The sequence below is a fragment of the Larimichthys crocea genome, chromosome V, assembly GCF_000972845.2.
Source record: "Larimichthys crocea isolate SSNF chromosome V, L_crocea_2.0, whole genome shotgun sequence".
NCBI lineage: Eukaryota > Metazoa > Chordata > Actinopteri > Sciaenidae > Larimichthys > Larimichthys crocea.
This window is the reverse complement of record NC_040015.1, coordinates 365025-390573: the sequence shown is the minus strand read 5'-3', so window position 1 is coordinate 390573 and position 25549 is coordinate 365025. Positions and strand designations below refer to the sequence as shown.

The window sequence follows — 25549 nt, the reverse complement described above, 5'->3', positions numbered from 1 at the left end:
GCTTGTCTCCATGTGCCATGTGATGAGCTGGTGACTTGTCCATGGTGTATCCCCCTCCCCACCCAAGGTCAGCTGGGATAGACTCCAGCCCCACTGTGACCCTGATGAGGATAAGCGATTACACAAAATTAATTCATTACTATTACTATATACATGTGTGCGTAATTCCACTTTTGTAATTTAGCAGACACTGGACGTGTTAGAGTGTAATACATGTTTCTTCATTTTGTTGTAATGCAGAAGACTGGCCACCAGATGGAGCGATCAGCCAAGGAAACAGATGAGTGTTCAGGCAGGATCCACCTGCTCAGTTATGAATTATTTATGCAGTTAAACAGAAGCTCAACATTAGATAAAGAAGAGATTTGAACCTTCATCAAAACACATTTAACCTCCTGTGACAGATTAACAGTGACATTTTCCTGCATTGTTTTGATGCATATTGACTGACTGTGACACCAACATGGAGTGACAGAGGCGTCCCAACAGAAGGCGTCACATTGCTTTCTGGTGGTGTTTTTCGTCTTCCAGCTGTGAAGTGTCTCCACTAACTGTCATGGAGCTTTCATCCGTCCTTTCTTTGTCGTGTCTTACTGTCCTCTGTTGAACGCTGCTCCCTGACAAGCTGCCAAAATCTCAAAATACGACTGAGAGAAGACTTGATTATTGTCAAGAACTCAGCAGAGACTGAGTGATGGATAAGAAGTTTGACTTCAGTGTTCACGGGTTCAGAGTTGAAAAGATTTGACGTGATGCAGCTTTTACAGTTTGTTCTGGCTAAATTTAATCTTCTGTTTGTCTCAAAGAATATGGATCTGTATAATGTTTATCTTATGTTTCAAAAATGTATCATAGCATTCTGAATGTAAAAAGAAAAAACACAATAATCAGGACAGGTTTCCTTAAAAATCTAATTCAAGGATTTTTCAATTCCCTCAAATTCACCTGGCTTACACCTTCATTTCATGTCCACACCGTGTCCATGAACACATAGAGGTGTTCATGGACATTAATTACTGTTACTATCAAACAGATTATTGATAAGAATAAGGACACACAGCGACACAATGACATCACTCAAACACTACAAAGCTGTATTTGTAATGCTGTCTCTCTCTCTCACACACACACACAAACACACACACAAAGTTGTCAGTATAAATCTGACCTAACCAGGCAGTGATCCAGCACATCTCATGACTACGCATCCCCGCACACACACACACACACACACACACACACACACCGTGTAGTACGGTGAGTACTGTATAAATATGTGTGTGTCAAAACTATGAGTTCAAAAGATGAATGTCGATAAACACAAAGTTCACTGTAGTCAAGTAGTATCAATAATCATCATTGTACCAACAACTACAAATTTTAATTTACTACAAGTAAAAAGAAGAAAAACACCAGGTGAATGGTGTCTGTCATCCATGCTTCTGTTCTCACACTATGTAACTTTGGGCTCCAGGTTGGGAGAAGTACGTAATTGATTTACAGAGTTTCCTGATGGACAGTGAAGTAAACTGCTGCCACCTGTAGCTGCTGTTAGCTAATGTTAGCTCAGTTTGTTAGCCGGACTGCCTGGACTGTGAGCTCAGAGCACCGGGGGAGTGTTAGTGTTTGTACCACAGGTATTTTGGACCACCAGGAAGAAGAAAAGGAGGTTTTCAGACCCGGTGTCATGCTAGAACCGGAGCTGGGCAAGTGGGCAATGTAACCGGGCTCAGCAGCCTCTATGGACATAATGACAGAGGAAAAGAGGCCGTAGAGGATGTTGGCGGAGGAAGCTAAGAAGAGAAAAGGAGAGAGTGAGCGAGCAAGAAGCCACCGGACAAGAGTAAATGTGGGACTGACTTTTAGTGGTTGGTGAGAGCTTGGTGAAATAAAAGGCTGAAAGACAGACGCCGAGCTGGGCTGACTGCTGTTGGACTAGTAAGTAATATTAGCTGCTGCTATGTCTTGTGTTGTTGACCTATAGTACATCTGACAGTGATCCTGCATACGTTTCTATGTTTGTCACTTAAAAATTAACCAATAAACTGAACTATTATAAAGTTTTTATATTACATCCTGTACAACACTTTTTGGCCAAATAGTTCCAGGTGCTATGCAGGTGCCATGAACATTTTCATTTTTATGTGGCGACATGCAGAGGTAGAAAAGTGTCATAAGAACAGCCCGTATGTTTTGTTCTCGATCCTAGTGTTATAGAGTGTGTGTCCACAGTGTGTGTCCACAGTGTGTGTCCACAGTGTGAGCGACGCTGTAAACAAGATGTCTGAAGTTTGTGTTTGATCAATCAGCAAAGACCACAAGTGACTCAGCTCCAAAGATCACTGACAAGAAACAGAAAACATGCCCTCTCTTCTTTCCCGTCAGTGCGTTGAGCATCAGCGTGACTCCTGGTCTGTGTCTGGAGATGTTACTGCATACACGACTGCTGCTGCCATGTTTTATTCAGAAAACACACACACATATAAACACACACACACACACACACACACACACACACACACACACACACACACAGCAAAGTGGTGCAGCGAAGAGAGGCGAGCTAAAAACAGCAGAGGAGAAACAAAAAAAAAAGAAGAGAGAAGGGGAGGAGATACCAACACACCAAAGCCTGATGAAGAGGAAACATCTGAGTCACTGTAGTTAAAAATACCCACTCATCAATTAAAGATCATCGAATGTGTCTGAACAGAATAAAACATATTTATCCAACAGTCCTCCAGCTGCAGAGTTTATGTTCGATTATCTCTAGCATATTAACAGCACCTGAACCCAACACTGTTCTGCTGTGTCAGACTTTCCCCATCAGCACATGAATGCTGCATCATTGCTAATGTTTCCTCTGAGATTAAATCGTGCTGAGAAAGGGTGAATAATTTGTTTTAGGTGAAATGAATGAATGACGACATGAAACTCAAAGTTCCATTTCAATAATTTTAATTTTAAAATGCATTAACAAGCAAACCTGACATTTTTCTAAATTATATAATAATAATAAATCTAATTATAAAAAGTGGAAATTGAAGTAGAATATTTACAGAGTATTTACCAATTCTTGTGCAACATTAAATTTACATACAAAATGGGAGTAATGTTTTATGTTTATGTTTTAAATTTTATTTCTAGTGGAGATCTTAATGTTTAGATAGATATTTAGTTGAGATATTGTATATACTTCAAGCTGAATTTAAAATACAGATAGAATTATGCAACTGTTAAAAATGTCTTTGTGTGAACAAGCAGACCATTTTATTGAAAGGGTTAACTCCTATAAATACCTGGTGATTCTGACTAAGGATTCCCTGACTGTGTTTGGTGAAAAAACAGCACGAAAAAAAGGTTTCCTTTCATTGTAAAGAAGAGACTTGTTGCTGCCACATTTTTAAAGATTTTTGACTACGAGGATCCTTTGTACATGCGTGCTCCTGGACAATCTTGAAAAGGAGAGTTTTAATCTCAATGGGACCTTTATTAAAGGATAATTATTCTTTTTATGAATTCTTTAAAAAAAAAAGGAAATTGAAGTAGAATTTCAGAGATTAAGACATTTGCACATTCTTGTCTTGACAGCAAATTGTATGTACAAAATGAAACAGCTGCAGCATAAATTAGATGAATCCCATCAGTATCAGTTACAATATCTGTATTCAGAGTTCAACATTCATATTTTTGTTGGTCAAAAATCTAATAAGTCAATTTCCACTTGCCCTTATACACAATGTTTTCTTTTTATTAGCAGCTATCAAATAAGACTCTTAGCTGCAATCTCTCATTACATCACGAGTCCTTGACCCCTTTTTATCCACCTTGCTCTCAAACTTGTCCAACATATACCTGGAGTTTATCTCACATCCTCTAACAGACTTCTAACTGAACTGTTTTAGAATGACTGAAATGCTCGCTTTTGCTTCACGCCTGCCCTCCGCCACTTTCTCACAAATGCCAGATCAGCACTGAACATGTGCAGCTTTCAACAGAGACTAGACAACTCACTCTTCAGCTTCTTACAATCATCAGCAATGGAAAAAAATATTCTTTTTTACTTTTTGGCCAAAGTCTGAGCCCTGTGTAATAATTCATAGTTCATACAGGTGTGTTAATAGATGCATAAAACTGCAACAAATCAGAGGAGTGTGTTTATTCAAATAATCAAATAAAATAAATGCGTTCAGGTGATGTTTGTATTTTGGGTGTTTTTCTCCTTTAAGAGCTAAAGAGAGAGATGCTCAGCCTTAAAGGGATTTAAATTCTTCACAGATGCGGTGAATCAAACAGCTCAGTCTATGAACGGGACTGAACTCGTCAAACTTCTTCTTCTTCTCGTCTATAAAATTCACTCGAGATGAAGAGAAGGAGTGACGTTTGATGATAAAGAACCAAACTCGTTGGACTGAAAGGCTGATTCAAGTTACATAAATAACTGAAGGATCAACTGCGTGACCGGTGACCAGTCATTACATAACAGTGTCCGTGGAGAGAGGAAAGGCACGATGGTTGATTTGCAGTTGAATCAACTGATGTGCTGTCTTCATGAATCCACCACGGAGTTGCTGTGATGCATCGCTACATGTTTGATTTTTGTGATGAAGGAATAAACTAATTTATTTAAAAACCACGCTTTAAAAAGTAGTGGTTTTATTTTCACTCTTACAAAAAGGGAAATTATGGTTCATTATTTATATATAAACAACATAAGACAACCAGCAGACTGCAGGAGGAGAACTCTGTTTCAGACTAAGTCATTTCCAAACAGATTAACATCCTCTGTGGATCCCAAAGAATGTTAAGAATCTTTGACTCTGAGCTCAAAAATCCAAATTTGGTCAGCTTTGGGCACTAACCCTAAGACACGTCTGTTTTTTTTCTGTTTTCAGACATTTTAATCTCAACTCTGTGGCTGTGTGTGATGCTTTTGGTCTAGTGCGACATCAAACGTTGAGGGTTATTTTGAAGCAGAGCCCAGTTCAATAATGTCAACAGCTGTAGAACAGTACATATTCACACAGGGAGTTTCTAGGAATTGGATATTAGTATCAAAACTGTCAGGACACAGAGGACGCGCTACATTACACACTGAGAGGTGTCAGTGTTTAACCTGCCCCAAGGCTCGTTACTGACTCTACAAAAATAAAACCTCAAGCTAAAAGGAAACAAACAGGGTTGTTGAACTTCCAGAGAGTTAGCAAACCTCAGGTGACCTCTATGATCCACAGGTGACCTCAAATGCAGACTAGATGGAGTGGTGTGTCCATGAGTCATAGGCCTCTCAAGGCATCAATGACCCCACAGAGGGAAATGCCTGGGACTCATCACTCAGTAAGAACTAAAGGAGAATCATCTCGGATAAGAGGCCTCAAGAAACTAGTCCAGCTGACTACCTTCAATGGATACTCATAGGCGATGGTTTACTTCATGACTTAGAAGTCCATCCGATCACTGAAAGATGTTGGTTCACTGATCCAACAGTGACTTGGTTTCTAGAGTGTTCTTGCTCTGAACAAACCAGATGTTGTCGAACTATTTGCACTTCAATGTGTATAACAAAACATATATGTATAATGTACATATATACATGTATAACAGCAAACACCTCTGGGCTGCTGAAGAAGTCCCAACACAGACTGTACTTTCTCAGGACACTCAGAAAGAGCAACATCACACAAAGGCTGCTTATCTGTTTCCACAGAGCCACCATAGAAAGTATAATGACATACTGCATATGTATATGGTACGCTAGCAGCACAGCAGCTCAGAGGAATGCGCTCCAGGAGGTCATCAAGACCGCCCAAAAGATTGTTGGCTGCCCCCTCCCCACGCTGGAAGATCTTCATCGCTTGCGGTGTGTGAAAAAAGCCCACAATATAACAAAAGACACCTCACACCCTGGCCACCCCCTGTTTGAACTGTTGCCATCAGGAAAGCGGTACAGAGCAATCAGGGCAAGGACAAACAGATTCATGCACAGTTTCTACCCCACGGCAATCACCTGTTTAAATGCTGCTAAAACTAAGGCACGCTGACAACCATTCACACAGTAATCTGTTCCACATGATGTTGTTGTTGTTGCTGCTGTTGTTGTTGTTGTTGATGTAATTTCTTGCACTTCGTAAATTTTGCACTTGGTGAAATCTTTGCACTGACTGGATGGCACTTTTAATTTCGTTGTACAGGTGACAATGACAATAAAGATATTCTATTCTATTCTATTCTATTCTATTCTATTCTATAAAAAAGGAGCGGTATTGTGTAAAGATGTAGATACAGAGGTAATGGCCATTTACCTTGAGCTGCACCAGGTGGACATCCACATGTCTGTTGTCGCTGTCTTGTCCCACAGAGTGTGTGAGCTGCGTGACTCTGTCACTGGTCGCTCTCAGCCACGTCTCAATCTCTGGGAGGTGGAGGACGACCTTCCAGTCAGCTCCTGTGTGGAGAGGCGGAGGTTTCTTTGACCTGAAATGGCACAGATAGACAGACACAGTTAGAGACTAACTGATGAACATAGATGTACATTTAGATGCTAAAGAGTGGAGACCAAAATGGAGCTAAAAGTTTTCTAACTGAATTATGATGTGTAGTGTACATGTGTAGTGTCGCAAACACTGAAGTCACATGATAGCCGTTTCCTCATGGCTCATGCTCAGTGGAACATGAAACCAAAAAAATTTGATTTCTCAGCATAACATCAGCATAATGTCCAACAATATCCAGAACAGAAGCTCAAGTAAAAAGGTTTAAACTTCTTGGACTTAAAGCAACAGAATTGGATCTAATGTGTTAGACCAGCCATCTACAACTGTCTCTACCTTTAAAGACCCTTTAAAGAAAACAAATGTCGACTCACAATCTTTTGTTACAGGTTGCATGAAGTTTAACAAAAGACTGGTGTGTCCTTCTGTCATTGTTTTATCCAAAAGTTAATGTTGGTGACCAGACTATGCAGTACTTATAATGGATACCTAACATTTGAAATCCAGGAAAAATGAATTTACTGTGCAACTCCTTAGACTGCACAGTGGCTGAATTGTTACCTCCGGGAGGGGTCTCGACTCAGGTGAAGTCCTCCCCCGGTGAGGCTGCCCTGGCTAGGACCAGGGCCGGGTGAAGATGCCCCATCCTGGGACTGATGCTCCAGGTCCGGACTAAGAGGGATGGTAGTGACAACAGAGGAAGAAGTGGAGGTGTCAGGGTCCATGGTCGGGGTGACAGGGGTGATGGAGGTGATCATCGGGGACGGTGGTTCAGGGGCCACGGGGGAGAGAGCTACAATGCTCATGGTGTGAGAGGGCAAGAGACGTACAGGATTCCTAATGTGGGTGGACGAGCCTCATAGGAGTAAACTGGAGAGAGAAGAAGAGATAGACATGTGGAAATCAATGAAAAGGAAAGAGTAATAATTATCTCATTGCAAGGGCAATCAACAAATCTGATTGGCTGTTCAGGACCCAAACAGGGAATAATGTTACACTACTGAGGTGATTTACAGACTTTCCTGATGGAAAGATTGCTAAGTAGCGAACCGCTAACTGTTGTTAGCCCAGGATGCGAGGTGCCAAACCCGGCAAGAAAACCACCTCAGTAGACTGTATTCACTGACAGACTGGACTCTGCTGGTTTCGGAGGTTGTGTTCGGTGTGTGTTCACTGGAAGGTAGACACTGACACTAGCTCATAGCGCTAGCTGCAATGCTTAGTCATGGGGTGTAACACACACTTGGTATTGGCTACTGCAAATGCCAATCAGTCCATATCTGACCATTTCAATAGGAAACATGTCAAAATAATGAAGTAAACAGTTCTACTTCTATAAATAGACAAGACGGAGAAAACAGCAGCACACAAACATATTACGAACATATATTAAATTGTGTTTTGTGTATTTGCATATGCTCTCAAATTGATGAAGGTGTTTTCTTAAGTTGCAGTGCACTGAGCTCTCTTGGCCACAATATATTGGGTTTTGGAATGCATCATGTCAATGAGGGTCCTCAGAAGTATAGATCTACAAACGTCAATGTGTATTCTCTCAGTCAATTATCTGGTCTGGAGGAAAGACGAGCTGGAAATCAATGCGCTGGAGGAGACGGTACTGCTGCAAACACACGGTCAAGAACAAAAGCCTATACAGATACAGTACTTCTATAGATACAAACACACAGTGTAGAAAGCAGGAAATCGCTCCCAAAACAATGAAACATCTTGAATCTACGGAAAATGGTGAGCAGTAAACACAGAGGACATTACAGAAACTATTTGGGTTTCAACCTTTGCAACCAAAGTTAAAAAATAACCAAACTCAACAAGACAAGAGCCAGGTTCTTTACAGCATTAACGTCAATGATTTACAGATTAATCTGACTGATTATTTTATCAAACTGGAACCAGATACAAAACCACCCAACCGTGACGTATTCTTAGTGAAACTCCCCATATTATATGATAAACAAACAAGAGCTTGATTACTGTCTGACCTGTCATCTGACAACACGCACAAACAAATTCTGACCTTTCATCTATAGCAGGTAAAGCAATGCATCAGCTGTACAGTATCACACCCACACACCTTCAGTTATCAAGCTCCTCTTCTGTGGAACCAGCTCCCAGTTCTGGTTCTGGACGCTCTCCACATTTATAAGTAGTCTTAAGAGATTCCTTTTTGATAGTTCCTTATAATTGTGGCTGGCTCAGGTGTGCCGAGGACTGTCACATTAATACATCTTACTAACTTAGCTTCTTCCACAAAGTTGTTCTGCTTTCTTATCTTGAAGGTTCTCATAGATTGTAGCAACACTGAGATTGGGGGTTGGGTCGAGCCTGTGACATCCCCTACAAATACTATTATTATCATTGTTACTATAGTCATATTACTATTATTATTTGTCGTTATCAATATTATTATTACTGCTGTCTATCTTTGTCTCTCTTTCTCTAAACTTTGTCTCGGCAGATGTCTGTCCACCGTGATCTGGGTTCTGCTCAAGGTTAAAGGTCTAGTGTGTAAAAAAGTAGCTGGCTCTATTTATGTGAAATGGCCGAAATGGAAAAAGCTATAAATAAATTTAGATGAAGCATCCAAAAAAAAACTGAAGCACTTCTAATATTACAGTATCAGAAATATATACGTAAACCACACCTTCAGAAAGCAGCTTTTGCTCCTCTAACTATGTAACTTGGTAAAGTAATTTCATAGCAGGTTGCAGAATTTACAAAATGACAGAATAAACAGGAGAGAAAATAAACAGGAACACACTCAATCGAGCGGGAGTAAATATCTTTTCTTTTCTCCTCAACAGTTTAATCACATTATTCCTCCTCTGTAACTCTCTTCCTCTCTGCTGGTCTTCTTCTATCGTGCTGCCTTCTCTCTTCTCATTTTCCTTCTCATCTCTACTCTCCATTTCTACCTCTATTTCAGCCATCTTTTTCGCATTGACATCTAACATCTAACTACTAAAGTTACCCCTGAAGTTACATACGAGATACTCAAGGCTACATTATCTGCTACTATGATAACACGCACGAACCAACCACACAAGCTGATGCAGTCAAGTTGTGTCTCTACGTTAAACTGTTATATTATGAAATGCTTAATCAGCACTCTTCAAACTTCCCTCAGTATAGTTAGCTTGTATGTGCATGTTTACTTGTTTGTACATGTAAATTTTATTGCTCAAAAGCAATGAAAGCAAACTTCGAACATCGGTTAGGTGACTTATCGGAAACGTTATTTGCCTGTAATTTGATTTTCAACTCGTTATGGTGTCATTAAAAACAGATGAGATATCATAATTGACCATCCGTTGATCACAAATGCGTGGGTGAATGCTAAACAACCTGTGCAAAGGTTAATTTTATTGCTCCAAAAATAACACTGACAGTGAACATTTCAAAGACAGTTCAGGTGACTTGTCGTAAAACCTTTAGAACGATTAGATTTAAATGGCTAAATTTTAAAAATATTATGCTATTATTAAAACCAGATAGGATGTTATAATTGTTTGACCATTAGAACAACAAATACTGTGATGACATAGGCAAAAAAAAATGAGTCTACAGTTCTCATCTCTTGCCACGAAACATGACCAAGTTCTATAACAGTTCATGGTTCAGCATTTATGGCTTGGCAATGATCTCTTACTAGAACTGCATGAAACAAACAAGGAAATTCACCCTTTAAACCTTCCCTTTAAAAGGATGCCAAGAGCAGACTGTAAAAGTTATATCCTAAGGAAACCTCCAAGAGAGGAGAGCTACAGAAGAGAACAGTGGTAATATTGGAAATACTGGGAATACTGCAACTTCTTAGGACTTCCAGGAGACTTTCTAGAGGAGGGAGCGAAAGTGTGACTGACTCCCTTGGATAATTTGGAGAATCTGCTGGTTATAGCTTCTGTGGAGAAAGAAAATGGCTACTCGGACAGAGAAGCATCTCTCCTGTCCTGTCTGCTACGAAATCTTTAAAGATCCTGTTATTCTGACATGCACCCACAGTTTATGTAAAGCCTGTTGGCAGCAGTGGAAGACAGAGAGAGAAACTCTTTGTTGCCCAGTCTGTAGGCACAATTCATTGTCAGATAATCCACCTATAAACTTGGCACTAAAGAACCTGTGTGAAGATTTTTTACTGGAGAGAACTGAGGGATTTTCAAAAGGGTCTGCTGATCTCTGCAGTCTGCATGCAGAGAAACACAAACTCTTCTGTCAGGATGATCAGCAGCCAGTTTGTGTCATCTGTTTGTATTCAAATTCACACAAGAACCATCACGTCAAACCCATCGATGAAGCAGCTTCCAACAACAAAGCAGTACTTCGGGACCTTCTGAAACCCTCACAGGGCAGACTGGAGATGTTTAAAGACATTAAAAGAAACTTTGATCAAACAGCTCAAGACATTGAACTTCAGGCTCAAGACACAGAGAGGCAGATTAAAGACGTGTTCTTGATGCTTTAGAAGTTTCTCCAAGAGGAAGAGCAGGAAAGAATTGATGCAGTGATGAAGGAAAAGAATCAGAAGATTCAGAGAATGAAGAGGGAGAGTAGAGCTCTAAGCAGAGAGATCACAGATCTTTCAGATAGAATCAGAGTCACAGAGGACTTTCTGAAAGCTGAAGATCTCTCATTCCTTCAGAACTACAAGACTACAGCTGAAAGAGTTAAGCAATCCTTGCCGAATGTCCCACGTCCGATCTCAGGACTGATAGACATGGCCAAACACCTGAACAACCTGTCCTACAAAATCTTGGATAGCATGAAGGAGAAGGTAACCTTTACCATGAACTAACGCCTTGCTTATCGAAAACCCACAGTTCTCTCTGGGATGTACTTCTTGAACTGTGATTCAGATGAATCATACGAGTATGACTTTGACAGTCCATATCAGAGTGGAGCTGTGTCACTAAGTATGAAAGACGGAACACACACCAGAATAACCTGCTCCTCAAAGGCTTGAAAAGTATGAAGGAGAAGGTAACCTCCCCCTGAACTTACACTCTGCCTATAAAAAACCAACAGCTTTCTCTTGGAGGACCTTCCTGAACTACCAGAGTGATTCAGATGAATCGTCCAAGTAGGAAGCCCGCAGTTCATCCCAGAGTAGAGCTGTGTCCCAATTAAAAGAAACACATAGTGCCACACTATATAACAAAACCTCTCAGGACTGCAAAAGCGAACAGTACTACGGCAGGCAACCTCAACCAGCTGCTGACTCTGGGAGAAACAACAGAGAAGTTTCTAGGAGGGACTTGAATTGCCTGTACCTTATTTTCTTCTATTTTTCCCCTACATACTGAGACTCTTTCTTTGTTTTAAAGGAGATGATGGCTTATTGGTCAGAGGAGAATCTCTACTGCTTTGTCTGCCATTAAATCTTTTAAAATCCTGTTTTCCTGACATGCAGCCACAGTTTTTGCAAAGCCTGTCGTCAGAGATGATGGACCCAAAAAACAACTCTCAAGTGTCCACTTTGTAAGAAAAAATCTTTACAAAGGCATCCACCTAAAAACTTTATACTCAACGAACCTGTGTGAAGAAAAAGAACAGAGACTTTCAACGGGGTCTGCAGTCGGCACTCAGAGTCTGAACTCTTCTGTCTGGACTATCATTAGCCAGTTTATGTCATCTGTTTGCATTCAAATTCACACAAGAACCACAGCTTTTGACCCATTGCATGAGCAGCTCAGGATTGCAAAGGGGTACTTTGATACCAACAAAGAAACCTACAAAGCAGGAGCATGGGTGTTGGGAGAAATCTCTTTGTACTCAATCATAAGCCACGATTTAGACTTCCCTCACTGAAGGAATACACCACTGGTCTGCTCTTGAGCTGGTAACCATCTTTAATACAGAAACTGATCTTCTCAATTCATAATCTAAAAACTTGAAGCTAAATTGCATATAATGAAATTAAAGTTAACTTTATTATCCTTAGAGTTTGTCTTGCATATGAATCTTTCCATGGGGACTGGGAACATCTCAGGTGGACTGTACAGCTTCTTGTTTTGAACCTGGGTGTCACACCGTGGTGATGTCAAGCTGGGTTTTTGTTATGTCTTGTCATTTCCTATTTTATTTTGAAAGATAACTCTCCTCTCGTTTCAGGTCACTTGCCCTTCCTCATGTGTCACCAGTCTGATTGTCTTCCCCGCCCTGATTGTTTCCACCTGTTCCCCATTTCCCTCATGTGTGTATATATAGTCTGTGTTTCCCCTTGTCCTGTGCTGAAGTGTCTTCGTACTTTCTGTCATCGCAGCCAAGCATTTACATTGACTCCAAGCCTGTTCCATGTTTCTTTGCCTCGTAAGTTTCATAGCCCTAAGTTCAAGTGTAGATAGTATTTTTGTAGCCTGTTTTCATCCTCCGGGATCGTTTTTGTTTCAAGCCAGTTTAGGAGATTAAGTCATAGATATAGGTAGTTCTGTTTCCTCCTCATTTTTGAGTGAGTGTTTTTGTTTGATAAATGTTATTTTATTCCTTCCCATTTTTGGTGAAGGCTTTTCTTTCTAGTTTAGTGTTTGTGATTTTCAGAGAGAGTAGCAGAGTTTTAGTTAGAGTTAGAGTTCTGGTCAGTGTAGCAATTTTTGTTATTTTTGTAGACTGTATCGGCAGCTCGGAAACAATAAAAGTTTCTTCCAAACCTGCATATTCCGCGTCTGAGTCTGCCGCTTTGTTCTGGGCCTGACACTGGGTTCAAAGTATTTATATCAGTAAGTTTTTTAAGCAGATTAATGAGTGACTGAGACTAAATTGTCAGTGAGAGAGCCGCCTTAAATGGACAAATTCTAAAAATTTAGAGCTTCTCACACTCAAAAAATGCTTTGCCACAATGCAGGACGTATGCATTTCAATAACATAGAACATTTCCATCCACTTCCAAGTTTAATATAAACTTAATGTGAAGCAAATAATTTTTATGTAATAGTACTAATAAACTCAATGTGCTTCCACTACACAGTAGTGTAGTAGTAACCAGGTTTATGCATTCAATATTAATGAAGCCAATTTGTTTACCCAAACCCAACAGTGAAAATGAATGCAGTCATTTTGATTAGTCCTATTTCATAAATCTTATTAATTGCTTCACATTATGTTTGTATTTATATTAAAATCATGTAATTCAAATGGATGCAAATTTTCTATGTAATTGAAATGCATCTTTTTGAGTGCAGTGCGAGACAGCTCCAACTGTCTGAAGTTACCAGTTAGTAATTTAAGTAACAATGACTGAATGCGTATGAATGCCTAGCTCCTAAAACTGATGAGCACTTGGCACCTTGCATGGTAGCCCATGCCATCAATGTGTGTGAATGAGATATGAAGTGTAAAGCACTTTAAGTGGTCGGAAGACTAGAAAGGTGCTATATAAGTACAGTCCATTTACCATTTAATAAACTCAAAATGACTGCATCAATTTTCACTGTGGAAGCACATTGAGTTTATTAGTACTATTACATAAGTTGTATTACTTGCTTCACATTAAGTTTATTTCATTTATATTAAAACTATGTAATTCAAATGGATGGAAATTTTCTATGTAATTGAAATGCATAAGTCCTGCATTTTGGCTTTTTTTTTTTTTTTTTGAGTGCACTGACTATATTTTTCAGCTCTGCTAGAATATTTTGTTTGCTGAGATGAGATAATTGGTGTTTATTTCAATAGGACTTATGTTCACTCTGCTCTCTTGGTCACTTTTGTAATCAGTGTGTCACTTTAAAAGTGAAGGTTATATGTATTATATTCAGACTTCTATACATGTGATGAACATATTTCTTCAAGTAGTTTAAAACTGAAGATGATCAGCTGATAATAAACCTGATCAATAAAGCTGGTCAGTAATCAATACACAACCAGTAATCAAACCAACAACTAACAGCGGTCAACATCAGACAACCTTAACAGTTACCTAGTGTTTCTGCAGCGTTGACAGAATGTTCAAAAATAAACATAATATCAGACTGTCATAAAATCTGACTGTCAAAAACTCAGCCAACTACCACCTACCAGCATTATTTTAGTGTTAGACGAGCATAGGATTGAGGTGTACAATTTCAAATATTAAGATTTCTCACTAAAATAAGATTTGTTGTGGGTGTGATGGTATTTTCAGCTGTTATCAAAGTAACTACCCATTTTTCTGCTTCCTGTTTGGTGCTGAAGAAAGCACTCCGACCTTCTGATGATATTAACACATTTGTTTTTAATCAGAACATCAAGAAGAGAAACAGACTGATATTTCTAGCAAAGTGACTGTCAACAGACTCGTATTTCACTGATTCATACATGACACAAAGCAGCTGGCCTGTGTTAACCTGTACACCTACACAAAGTAACAAACAAGCTAGCATTAAGACGAAACAAGCAACTGATTCTGTTTCCACTAACTAATGTTAAATTATAAATGGAGCTTGTAGAACTGTTGTATAAAAAATATCATCCTTGAGATAGTGATGTCACTGTGAATATGAGCACACTAGGATAATCTACGAATCACAGCCATGCTGATATTCAGTATAACATCACAACCTTGAGTGTGATATTGCTTTAGTGCATCTGTGCTAGGTGAAAAATATCAATCAGCAAATTGTTGGAAAAAAAGAGAAGTCAACAAGGATTAAGTGTCAAGTTTGAGTTCATAGCAAACAATTGCATAAGCAAACTGAAATGGGAGCAGATCAGAACAAATATAAACACACTGAACAAAAATATAAACGCTCCCATTTTTCATGAGATGAAGTCAAAGATCTAAACATTTTTTCTATATACACAAAATAACCATTTTTCTCAAATATTTTTCACAAATCTGTGTAAATCTGTGATAGTGAGCGCTTCTCTTTTGCCGAGATAATCCATCCCACCTCACAGGTGTGGCATATCAAGATGCTGATTAGACAGCATGATTTAAGATACGCCTAGAGCGTAACTTAAAAGGGTCCCCAATCCCAAGTAGCCACTTACAAGTTTTATATACAAAAGAAAATGATTTATTTACAACTCAGGGATCAAATAACTACAACTAAGGTTCAACTTCAGGGTGGACCAAGGCCAAAACAATTCTCTTCAGAAAACAAATGACAATAGACTTGCCTTCCTAACTAACAAAAACAGAAAAGAAGAAAACAAGATCAAAACAAAATGGCAGTCCACCCCTACTTTCCAAACAAAATCTACTTCTAATCTAGCACAAAGGGTTTTACAGAAGGACATGTGGCTGGTTGGGAGAGGAGGAAGTGCTGGTCCACCTGACAGCTGCCATCTTGGCTCTTTATATACCAGGTGATTTGCAGCTGCAGCCAATCACAGGCCAGGGCCTGGAGTCACTCCAATCATCTCCCAGGGGTGGCACATTCCTATTTACATAGGAAATTAACAAAAACACAGGGCACACAAACAAACACACAGCAGACTACAAAAAAAATGACCACGGTCATAACAAATGGGAGCAAAAACTTAAAATGTTGCATTTATATTTTTGTTCAGTGTACAGTCTACAGAACTGTAGACATTTAGAGGGAAGTCCTCACTTTGCAGGTCTAAAGCTCAAAGTAGTTCTCACGATATAAAATGCAAGAAAAAAAGAGAAACACACAGTACCTCTCCATCTCCGCCGACATTTAATCTCATATCCCATGATCCCATATTTTTAAATCAAACAGTCATCCAGACTTGTTTTCCGTATGTGGAGGCAGAAGATCAAACATGTGGTCGGATGACAACAACATCTTTTTCTGTCAGAGTTCATCTCTTTCTTCTGTCTGTGTGAAAGAAACAACACCTCCCCTGTCTTTCTCTCTCTTGCTCTCGCTCAGACATGCAGGCTGTCACAGCATGGCACTGTGCACGTACGCACACTCTCATACACACACGCACACACTTATACAACCTTTAACTCAGCTGCAGCTTTAAATCATTTTTAATACCTTTAACCAGTCACAGGGAACAGACAAATAAAATACTTTATTCATATTCTATTTTCTCTGAATGAAATATGCAACCAGCTCAGTCTGTCTGCAGCTTTAATACCAACAACGTCTTGTCCAATGTAAAAAGTTTAAATAAATGTCAAGTGTGCAAAAAGGTACATTCATTTTCTCAAACTATGGTACGTGAAGGATTCACTGAAATGAAATAAATTCATTTAAAACATATGAAACAAAATACTCCAAAACTTGAAATGAAATTAAGTCTTGCATCAACCTGTCACGGTTTATTCTGCAATATTTAACAGCTTGCTGTACATTACCATGTTTATACCATGGCTACTTTGTAAATAAATATCTTTAAATTATTTTGTTAATTAAAAAAATATTTTATTGTGTTTTCTGTGCTGTCATCCAGAGTCTATGATCAGAACTGTGTCCATAACAATGGTCTGTGATACACAGCAGTCTGCGATACAGAAAAAACTGATGGGAGGATACTGAAATACACCAATCACTGTCAACAGCTGACTATCAGCAGTCAAGAATAAATCATCTTTTAACTAAGGACAAACCTTCTGTGTGAAATTTCTGTATCTAAACAATTTTATCTTGTAAACAATGGAGATGTTCCCCATATACTGCTCTGTTTAAATAATACACACACACGCACACACACACACACACACACACACACACACACACGCACACACACACACACAGTAAGCAGCAGCAGCAGCAGTCAGTGTTGCAGTGCGGGGCTGACTCAGGATCTGTATTGATCAGCAGCAGCACTGGAGCACAGAAATGATGTCAGTAGAGCAGTACAACAAAAACCAGTCAGTGATGAACTCAACCTGTCTGACGGTATTAATGACGGTAACCCAGTTCAGCCCAGTTCATCTGACGATAGAGGTGAGGCATGAACATGCTGTCCACAATGAAGACAATAAAGACCAAGGAGGCCATTCACATCTGATATACGACCACCTGCTCAGCATGTGCGTATTTGATGTCTGCCAATCAAACAGATCTGATCACATTTACAAAACAGCATATGCATCATTAATAAATATCAGATGTAGTTTACTGACTTTGGCACACCTTCATTTTCAAGAGCTGCTGTATCTAAATACTGGAGGCCCTGATCCAAAACTATGAAGTTCATGAGCTTCACATATTGAGAATCGAAGTTTGACTGGGAGGTTCTGACTGCTGAAAATGACATGAGGTGATCAGGATCTTTGCATGAAGCCAAACTGGACACCAGAATTCAGTCATCCATTCAAGGAAATTATCATTTGTATAACCGCTTTGTAGAGTGTAAATTTAGTCCAGAGGACATGTTTATGATGAAACATGGACATTGAAACATGGACTTGTCAGACCACTTTCAGCCAGTTCATTTTACATGAGCTCGGGTTGAGAGAAGTCTGCAGTTTGTTGTTAATATCTGTTTTTGTCTTTGCATGGTCAAGTCTTAATTTCATTTTTAGATGCAGAGGTGAACTGTGTTTACTGACAACAATTGAAGTGTTCCTGAGCCCATATAATGTCTTTTATACAGTCATGTGGGTTTTCAATGCAGCGCTGCCTGAAATGTCAAAGGTAACGGGCATTCAGTGTTTTGTTGATTTTATCTGGATTCTCTGAATCTTTTAATCATATTCTGGATTGTAGTTGACGAAACCCATAAATTAATTCAAATTGTGTGTTGAGAAACGTTGTTCTTTTGTTCTATTTTCTACCAGATCATGACAATATCACCTCTGACAGATTAACCTGTTTACCTATGGAAGCTTCAAACAGTGTTTTCTCAGGTTGCAGCATCAAGTTCATATTTACAAAAACATGAAAGTTTATCAGTTTAAACATTTAATATCTCGTTTTTGTGCTGCTGTGCTGTTGTTTTCAATTGAATAAAGGTTTAAAAGGATTTGAAAATTATTACATTCTGTTTTTATTTCCATTTCATAGGTTGTATATGAAAGTAAAATGTTCGTACTGTAAATATCATTAAAGTGAGAGGAGTACAGTAAAGACAGGATTTATTGTAGCTAGTACAGATCCAGTCTAACATCTAGAATAAATGTTCTGGTGGTTTCTTTATGGCTACAAGGCCTCCTTCCTCTTGGTTCAATTTCTTGTTTCTCCATTTCGAGGGCTTTTTAGCAGACCACTGAGGTTCTTGAATCTTTACCCCATGTTAGGTCCATCTCTTTTAACTTAGCTGGCACAGTTAGCTGTTTCTCCATCAGGAAACAGGAAGCAAGGTGGGCAACCTTGCTTCCTGTTCCCTGATGAAGTCCAACCCAGTGCAACCTTTGGGATTCGATCTGGGGCCACACTGAAGACACGCCCTAATAATTGTTACAGTAACTATTCAGCAGCGTAATTTGAGATCTGTTCATTTGAGATTTTCCTGAAGTATCCATTAACAAAATAAGATGCTGGATTGAAATGTGCCTGGGTACCAAACCAAACCTTTGTGACATCTCTACGAGTAAGTGGATCTTTCAGTTTTAATAATCCAAAAATACTTATGCTGACTACCAAAGTTCCCCCCAAAGCAGTAAGACACTGATCTAAAAAGAGCGTCCTCGGCTGCTCAGACACCGTCGTTAATGTTCATAAAGTCTGGGCTGAGCTGATCATTAATGTTCAATGGCTGCATGTTTGAAAACATCATTAATATCAATCAACACAGTTCAACAAGGATTTCACAGAACTTACTGATGAAATCCTTCAAATGGACTTCAGTTTGAGAGAAAAACATCAGGATGTTCAGATGAAGTGGATTCAGTCTATTAACATTTCTATTGTACAGCTGAGACTTTATCGACTTGATTTTCATATTCTTAGATTTCCTCACCATCCTTTTTAGAAACAAACTCTCTTTCCTTGAAGCATTAGACTTTGTGTGAGAGAAGCATTTCCTGTCTGTGAGGCATGTCAGGATGAGGTCAGCGGGCAGAAACAGACCTGACATCATCAGCATCACCATGACTTCACCGACCACATGACCACAGAGAAGGGGAGGTGGAGGAGGAAAGAGGAGAAGGAGGACATGAAATGAGAAAATGATGATCGATCTCTCTGAGATCTGTGACACATGATCACATGACACAATAATTCTCTTCATCAGCTTTCATGAGGTGATGATTGTTCAACAAAACATTTATATATGACTTTAAATCATGTTGGTGCTACACTGACTTGTAATCAGGTGAATGGTGTCTCTGTCATTCGTACGTCTGTTCTCACACTATGTAACTTTGGGCTCCGGGTTAGGAGAAGTAAATAACGCAGTCTCGTTTAGACATATCACGTTCTTTCAAGAAACTATGGTAAAATACGTCATTACCGAGCGGCTGTTTGGAGTGATTGACAGGTGGCTCAGCCTGTCACACAGCTGTGTTTAATGTTGTTTCATCAACAAATCCTGAAATTGATCAGTAAATGTTTGAGTCTGTCAGGGGTTCAGTTTAGTTCAGTTTACACTTAAACATTTTTGGTTGGATTTGTTGACAGAACAAAGATGTGATAGTCATGACAGACTTTTTTAAAATTTATTATTCTAAATGTCAGGAGGAGTTGACAAAGCGATGTTATGTCACCACCCCCCGACCTTCCTTCTATACTGACACAACAGCCGATTGTTCATGATTTAATTAGACAGTGTCCAGTAAATGGGTCAGTTTCCTGCAGAGATGCCAACAGGGATGCAGGCTGACACGTGAGCACTATACACATGCATACACACATATATACAGTATATACACGCAGGAGTAAATGGTTGGATGATGTAAGCTCATGTTGAGGTGCTAAAAAGAAATTGCACACCGTCAATGTACAGCGTGTCCAATAAAAGTGTTTTTTTTTTCAATTATTATTATTAACTACTAGTGAGAATTCTTAATATTAGTAATTATAAGTGTGTGACAATATTATGGAAATGATCCAACAGAGATTAACCTTTCTGTTAAGATCCATCGTGAATATCTGTATATTTGAAAGGTGTATAACTGTAAACAGTGAATTTCCCTGATGTGGCATCAATAAACTCAATCATTTTTTTTCTGTTCATGCAGAAACAGCATTTATATCACTCTGGTTAAAGCTACCAGACTCAGTTGAGCAGTTATCATGGAAACATCTGTAGCTGTTAGCCAGGATTACACTGTTCAGGTCTTACTTATTTTATTATTTGATGTATGACACTTCATTTCATGACACAAAATAAAAGAAACTCGTGTGAGTGTGTTTAGCACAGAACTGGAGTCAGGATGCAGTTAGCTTAGCTTAGCATAAAGACTGGAAACAGAGGGAAACAGCTAGCATGGCCCTGTCTAAAGTTTAGAACAAAATATACCTGGTTTCAGGGGGACTTTAGGTGGCAATTAAAATGACTTTTATCATCACAGTTAAGTTGCTATCATGTCATGAACCATAGACAGTTTAAAACCTGGACGTAGTCTTTCAGTGTTAGCTTCACCTTACAGCCAGTTTAGTGAACGTATGCAAAGGTTCACAATTGCCACAAAGACTTATACATTTTTCATAGCTGCTGGCTGTAGCACTTTCACCCAATACTGGACTGATTTCAAAAATGGTTGTCATTAGTCAGTTAGACACAAAACATGGGAAAAATAGGCTGAAAAAAGTTTCACTTTGGAATAGTCTTAATCCAGAAAAGTTGAGACGTTTAAAATTTGAGAATGTTGGCTTCTTTGGTTAAATCAGAAACAGGCGTATTTTAAGTTATCTACTGAAGTAAAGGACCATTTTGGTGTTAGAAACATCAAGTCAACAAAGTTTGGTGCAAGGACAGGTTGGGTACATGCGATCCTCAGCACAGCATTCTTAGTTAAAACGCTGTCTGGTCTTTTTATGTGATGTCAGTGCATTACACATGTATCACATTACAAACATGCATTTTTAACCTGCATAACTCAGCTGAGCGTTTTTAAACACTCCATCCGACATCATGCACATGTCACAGAGATCATCTTGTTTAACATCCTCTGTTACTGTACGTCTAATCCTCACGACTGTTTGTGAATCAGCAGACTGGAGTCAGACGTAGTGTTTACATGGGATCTGATTCATCTCTCTTCTGAGAGATTAAAGCTGAGATTAAAGCAACACCACAAACGTTTTTTTTATGTAACACAGCATCTGTTTTATCAGCTGAATCACAGAGTGACGCAGAGAAAAAGGGTTTCTCCCACTTTAATCGCGATGCTGCACATTCTACAGATGAAGCGAAGCTTAGACGTTTGATTTGTTTTATCTTTGAAAAGTCCTGGCTTTCTTTAGTTGGAGATGTTTCCTCCTGAGACAGATTGAGTAGCAAATTAGTGATTTAATAATAAAAAAGTTTTGTTCTTTAATGTCATACTAATCAAGCAGCTTGTAAATAATAATAAAGTGGGCTGACTGTGGTGAGCTACAGCTCTTATTTCAATATGTCAGATACAAATTTAATCAACATTTAGGTACATATAAATAATATATTGGAGTCTGTATCAGCAGATACCCAATATTTAAGGACTTGGATCAAGATCAGGGCATAAAAAACACAAACAAATGTCGAGGTGTCCTTGGGCAAGACACTGAACCCCAAATTGCTCCCAAAGGCTGTGCCATCGGTGTGTGAATGTGACTGTGAATAAATGGTTAGCGCCTAAAACTGATGAGCAGTTGGCACCTTGCATGGCAGCCAATGCCATCAGTGTATGAATGTGTGTGAATGGGGTGAATGAGATACGTACTGTAAAGCGCGTTGAGTGGTCGGAAAGGCGTAGTACAGTCCATTTACAGTCCATTTAGTGTACCTCAACTCTCCTGACAATCCATGTTTTTTCCGATTCTAGATTAGTTGGTAGGTAGCTTCAGTGACCCTTCAGAAACCTGTTGGTGTCATCACAGGGACTATATCCATGTACTGTACAGTCTATGGTTGTTACATAGAAATCTAGGTTTATATTTTTGCTGTCCATTTGTCTCTGCAAGCAACGTGCCCTACATATTTAGGTATTTTATGCTTTACTTTTACTCCTGTGGACTCCAGGATGGTGTAGGTATATACAGAAACTAGAGATGCTTTTCAGAAAATCAATCGTCCAAACAGGTTTATCTGCCCTTCCTCCGTTACATATATCCTATCCTCCTCTGTGAAGGTGAGGCAGGCAGCATCACCAGACACAACTAGCTCTCCACTGGCCACACCCTCACCCACAGGATTTAGGGTGAACTCAGCTCTCAGCCGACTTAACGTCATAAATCATTTACAACAGACCGTAGCTTGTTTGTGACTGTTAATGTTAGAAGGAGAGGAGAGGAGAGGGCGTCGCTGTGACACTTGGACTTAAAATAAACGAAGAAGAGGTCGATGTGGAGAAAGAAAATACAGCCACGAGATGGACTGCGGTCACAGAAGAATAACAGGGTGTGTGTGTGTGTGTGTGTGTGTGTGTGTGTGTGTGTGTGCGTTGGGGGTCCCAGGGGTCCACCAGCCCAGCCCCAGTATGAATAATGTATCATAGGGGAGAAAGACGTGTTGGAGGATCTTCTGTTGCTGGTCGTTAATCTTTCCTTCTGTCTCTGTCTGTATCACGTGTCTGACAGAAAGGATGGAGAATAGGAGCAGCAGAGGGGAAAAATTTACTGAAATTAATATTTTACTAAATATTATGATTATAGAATAATCTGTTGAGAACTCTCTGTGTATATGAAATAAAATCAGAGCCATGGGTTCTTTTTTTCTGTTGTCATCAAAAGGTTGTTAACAATTTTCAATTTAAGTGGATTTAAAATAATCATAAATGTGTTTTAGATAAAGCGAAAGAACATAATTTTCCTAAGGATGGACGAGGTGATGTCACTACCAAAATCCAGATTAAAGAGGTATTCATGGCCAGCAGCGAGCAGACATTTTGCCATGAGACGCTCTGGTTACAAATGAGGTCGCCCCCACCTTCTGACTGCCTTTAACAGCCTGACAGAATACCTGCAGACACTGCTCAGGGCTGAAAAAACTGCAGGTTCCTCACATTGAAATCAAATCTTCTGTATTTCAAAGTACTGTTAATATTCATTTAAAAAAGATGCACTAATAACAAGGGGTTTACATAGTTACTAGAAGCATGATTACCAGCTTCATAATGATATGTTCTTTGCTGAATTCATAGAAATGTTAATACATTTAAAGATGAAGCAGGTGCATTATAATATAATTACATTTTTTGTCATTTGTGAAAATTTGTTTGTTTTTGTGGCAGTTGCAGGTCTGTAATGAGTCTACCTGAATCATCCACAAGACGAGGCCAAGCGGCAACTTTGGCGAAAGTGCCAAAAACTGCAGTTCCTCAAACGTCCACTTGAGGCTGGCTCCAGAACTGAGTCAGTCTCCATAAGTCCCCATGTTCAAATGTCCAACTTTACAGCAGAAATAAACATGTTTACAGCCTGGTACAAAAAACTGTTTTGGTCTGTACAACTGTACTGAAGGTGAATTTATATACAACTCACCAGATTATATTAAGGCTTAAATTTATGCAGAATTAAGAGTGTTAATTCTGCTGTTACAGGTGTCTTGTTTGAGCAACCAGAATTCATTCAGCCCACCTCAGTTCAGTCCAATAAACTAACAATAAACAATAATTTATGTTGGGAAAAAATAACTGGTTTGCTTTGCTTCGGGGGATTATGTTATTTTCTTTAGCATTATAAATGAATGACAATGATATGCTTAATTTTTAACATTCATTTTTATCATTAATCTGCTGAATTTTCTCTTCTGCACAAATTATTTTCATTATCTCCACTGACTAATATTATTATTACTATTTATTTTCTTCTTATATTTAATTCCTTCATCCTTCATCATATTTTCTGACTAAATGACCCAGTTTATATTAAACAGCCGACAGGAAGTGTAAAATTAACTAACAGGAGAATATAAAATACAGTTCATGTCTGGTTCTAACTTAACAGGCTTTTACACAGACACACTGATCAATTAATCAATTGATTACAGAGAGGCACACAGAGGCTACACATACTTTACGTACACACCTTTATATAATTACTCACGTTATATCCATCCATTACCTCCTCTTCACTTTCCAGTCTGGATTCCCACCGGGACCAGACCAAACCATTAGTGTGTGTGTAGAGGCCATGCCTTCCCGCCCATGTAATTATGGGTAATATTACAGCTTAGTATTTCCTTACAAACCCGCTGACGTTATCAGAAACAAAGCGATGTGGAAAAAAAACTCGGAGCTGAACTCATTCTGCAGAACAGTTTCAGTCATCTGATACGAGATTAATGTCCCACATCCCTCCATCACAGCTGATCACTGAAACACTCACTGTGTTTTCTCCAGAATCTGACTGAGCTGATAAAAAGGTATTACTGCAGACAGAGAGAGAAAGGTCAAACCAAAGGACGTTCTCGCACTACGATTGATTCTTTTGTCCAGGAAATGTGTTACATCTTACACTCTGTTTGTATCATATCAAAGCTATTACAATTTTTTGCACATTTAATTTAAATCCACATTGTTTAATTTTTCTCTTATAAACTAAGAGACTTTAAATTATGTTGATGCTACACTGACTTGTAATCAGGTGAATGGTGTCTCTGTCATTCGTCTGTTCTCACACTATGTAACTTTGGGCTCCGGGTCAGGAGAAGTACGTAACACTTTATGGCACTAAGTCACACAGCACCAACTATTTGACTGATTTTGGTGAAACTGGATCATATTTTATGGAGAAAATGTTTTCTGCTTTTCTCCACCTCAACTCTCTCTCTTACAGAGCTTCCTGATGGACAGTGAAGTAAACTGCTGCCAACTGTAGCTGCTGTTCAGTTTGTTAGCCGGGCTGCCCAGACTGTGAGCTCAGAGCACCGGGAGTGTTAATGTTTGTACCACAGGAGTTTGGGACCACTGGAAAGAAGAGAAGGTTTTCCAGCCCGGGTTGCGGGGGAATGCTGATGGGCAGCGGAGCCGGTGTCGTGCCAGGACTGGAGCGGACAATGTAAGAGTTAATGGGTATTCATGCATTCTGAACTGGGTCGTGTTGGTGGCAGAAGTCCTAAAA

The 25549-nt window shown here is 39.2% G+C and overlaps 1 protein-coding gene across 3 annotated transcripts in view; it reads right to left on the bottom strand.

Moving 5' to 3' along the window:
• Positions 1-25549, bottom strand: part of akap6 (A kinase (PRKA) anchor protein 6) — a 208912-nt gene that overhangs the window by 172626 nt on the left and 10737 nt on the right. For 2 of the 3 annotated variants that reach the window (XM_019260384.2, XM_019260387.2), the window contains exons 2-3: positions 7053-7361; positions 6303-6474 (exon numbers count right to left, since the gene is read on the bottom strand). In XM_019260384.2, the coding sequence (XP_019115929.2) occupies positions 6303-6474; positions 7053-7297 (417 nt within the window). In that variant the 5' untranslated portion in view covers positions 7298-7361. Of the gene's footprint in view, positions 1-6302; positions 6475-7052; positions 7362-16109; positions 16224-25549 lie in introns of those variants that run through there. The other variant, XM_019260385.2, reaches the window with a different exon arrangement.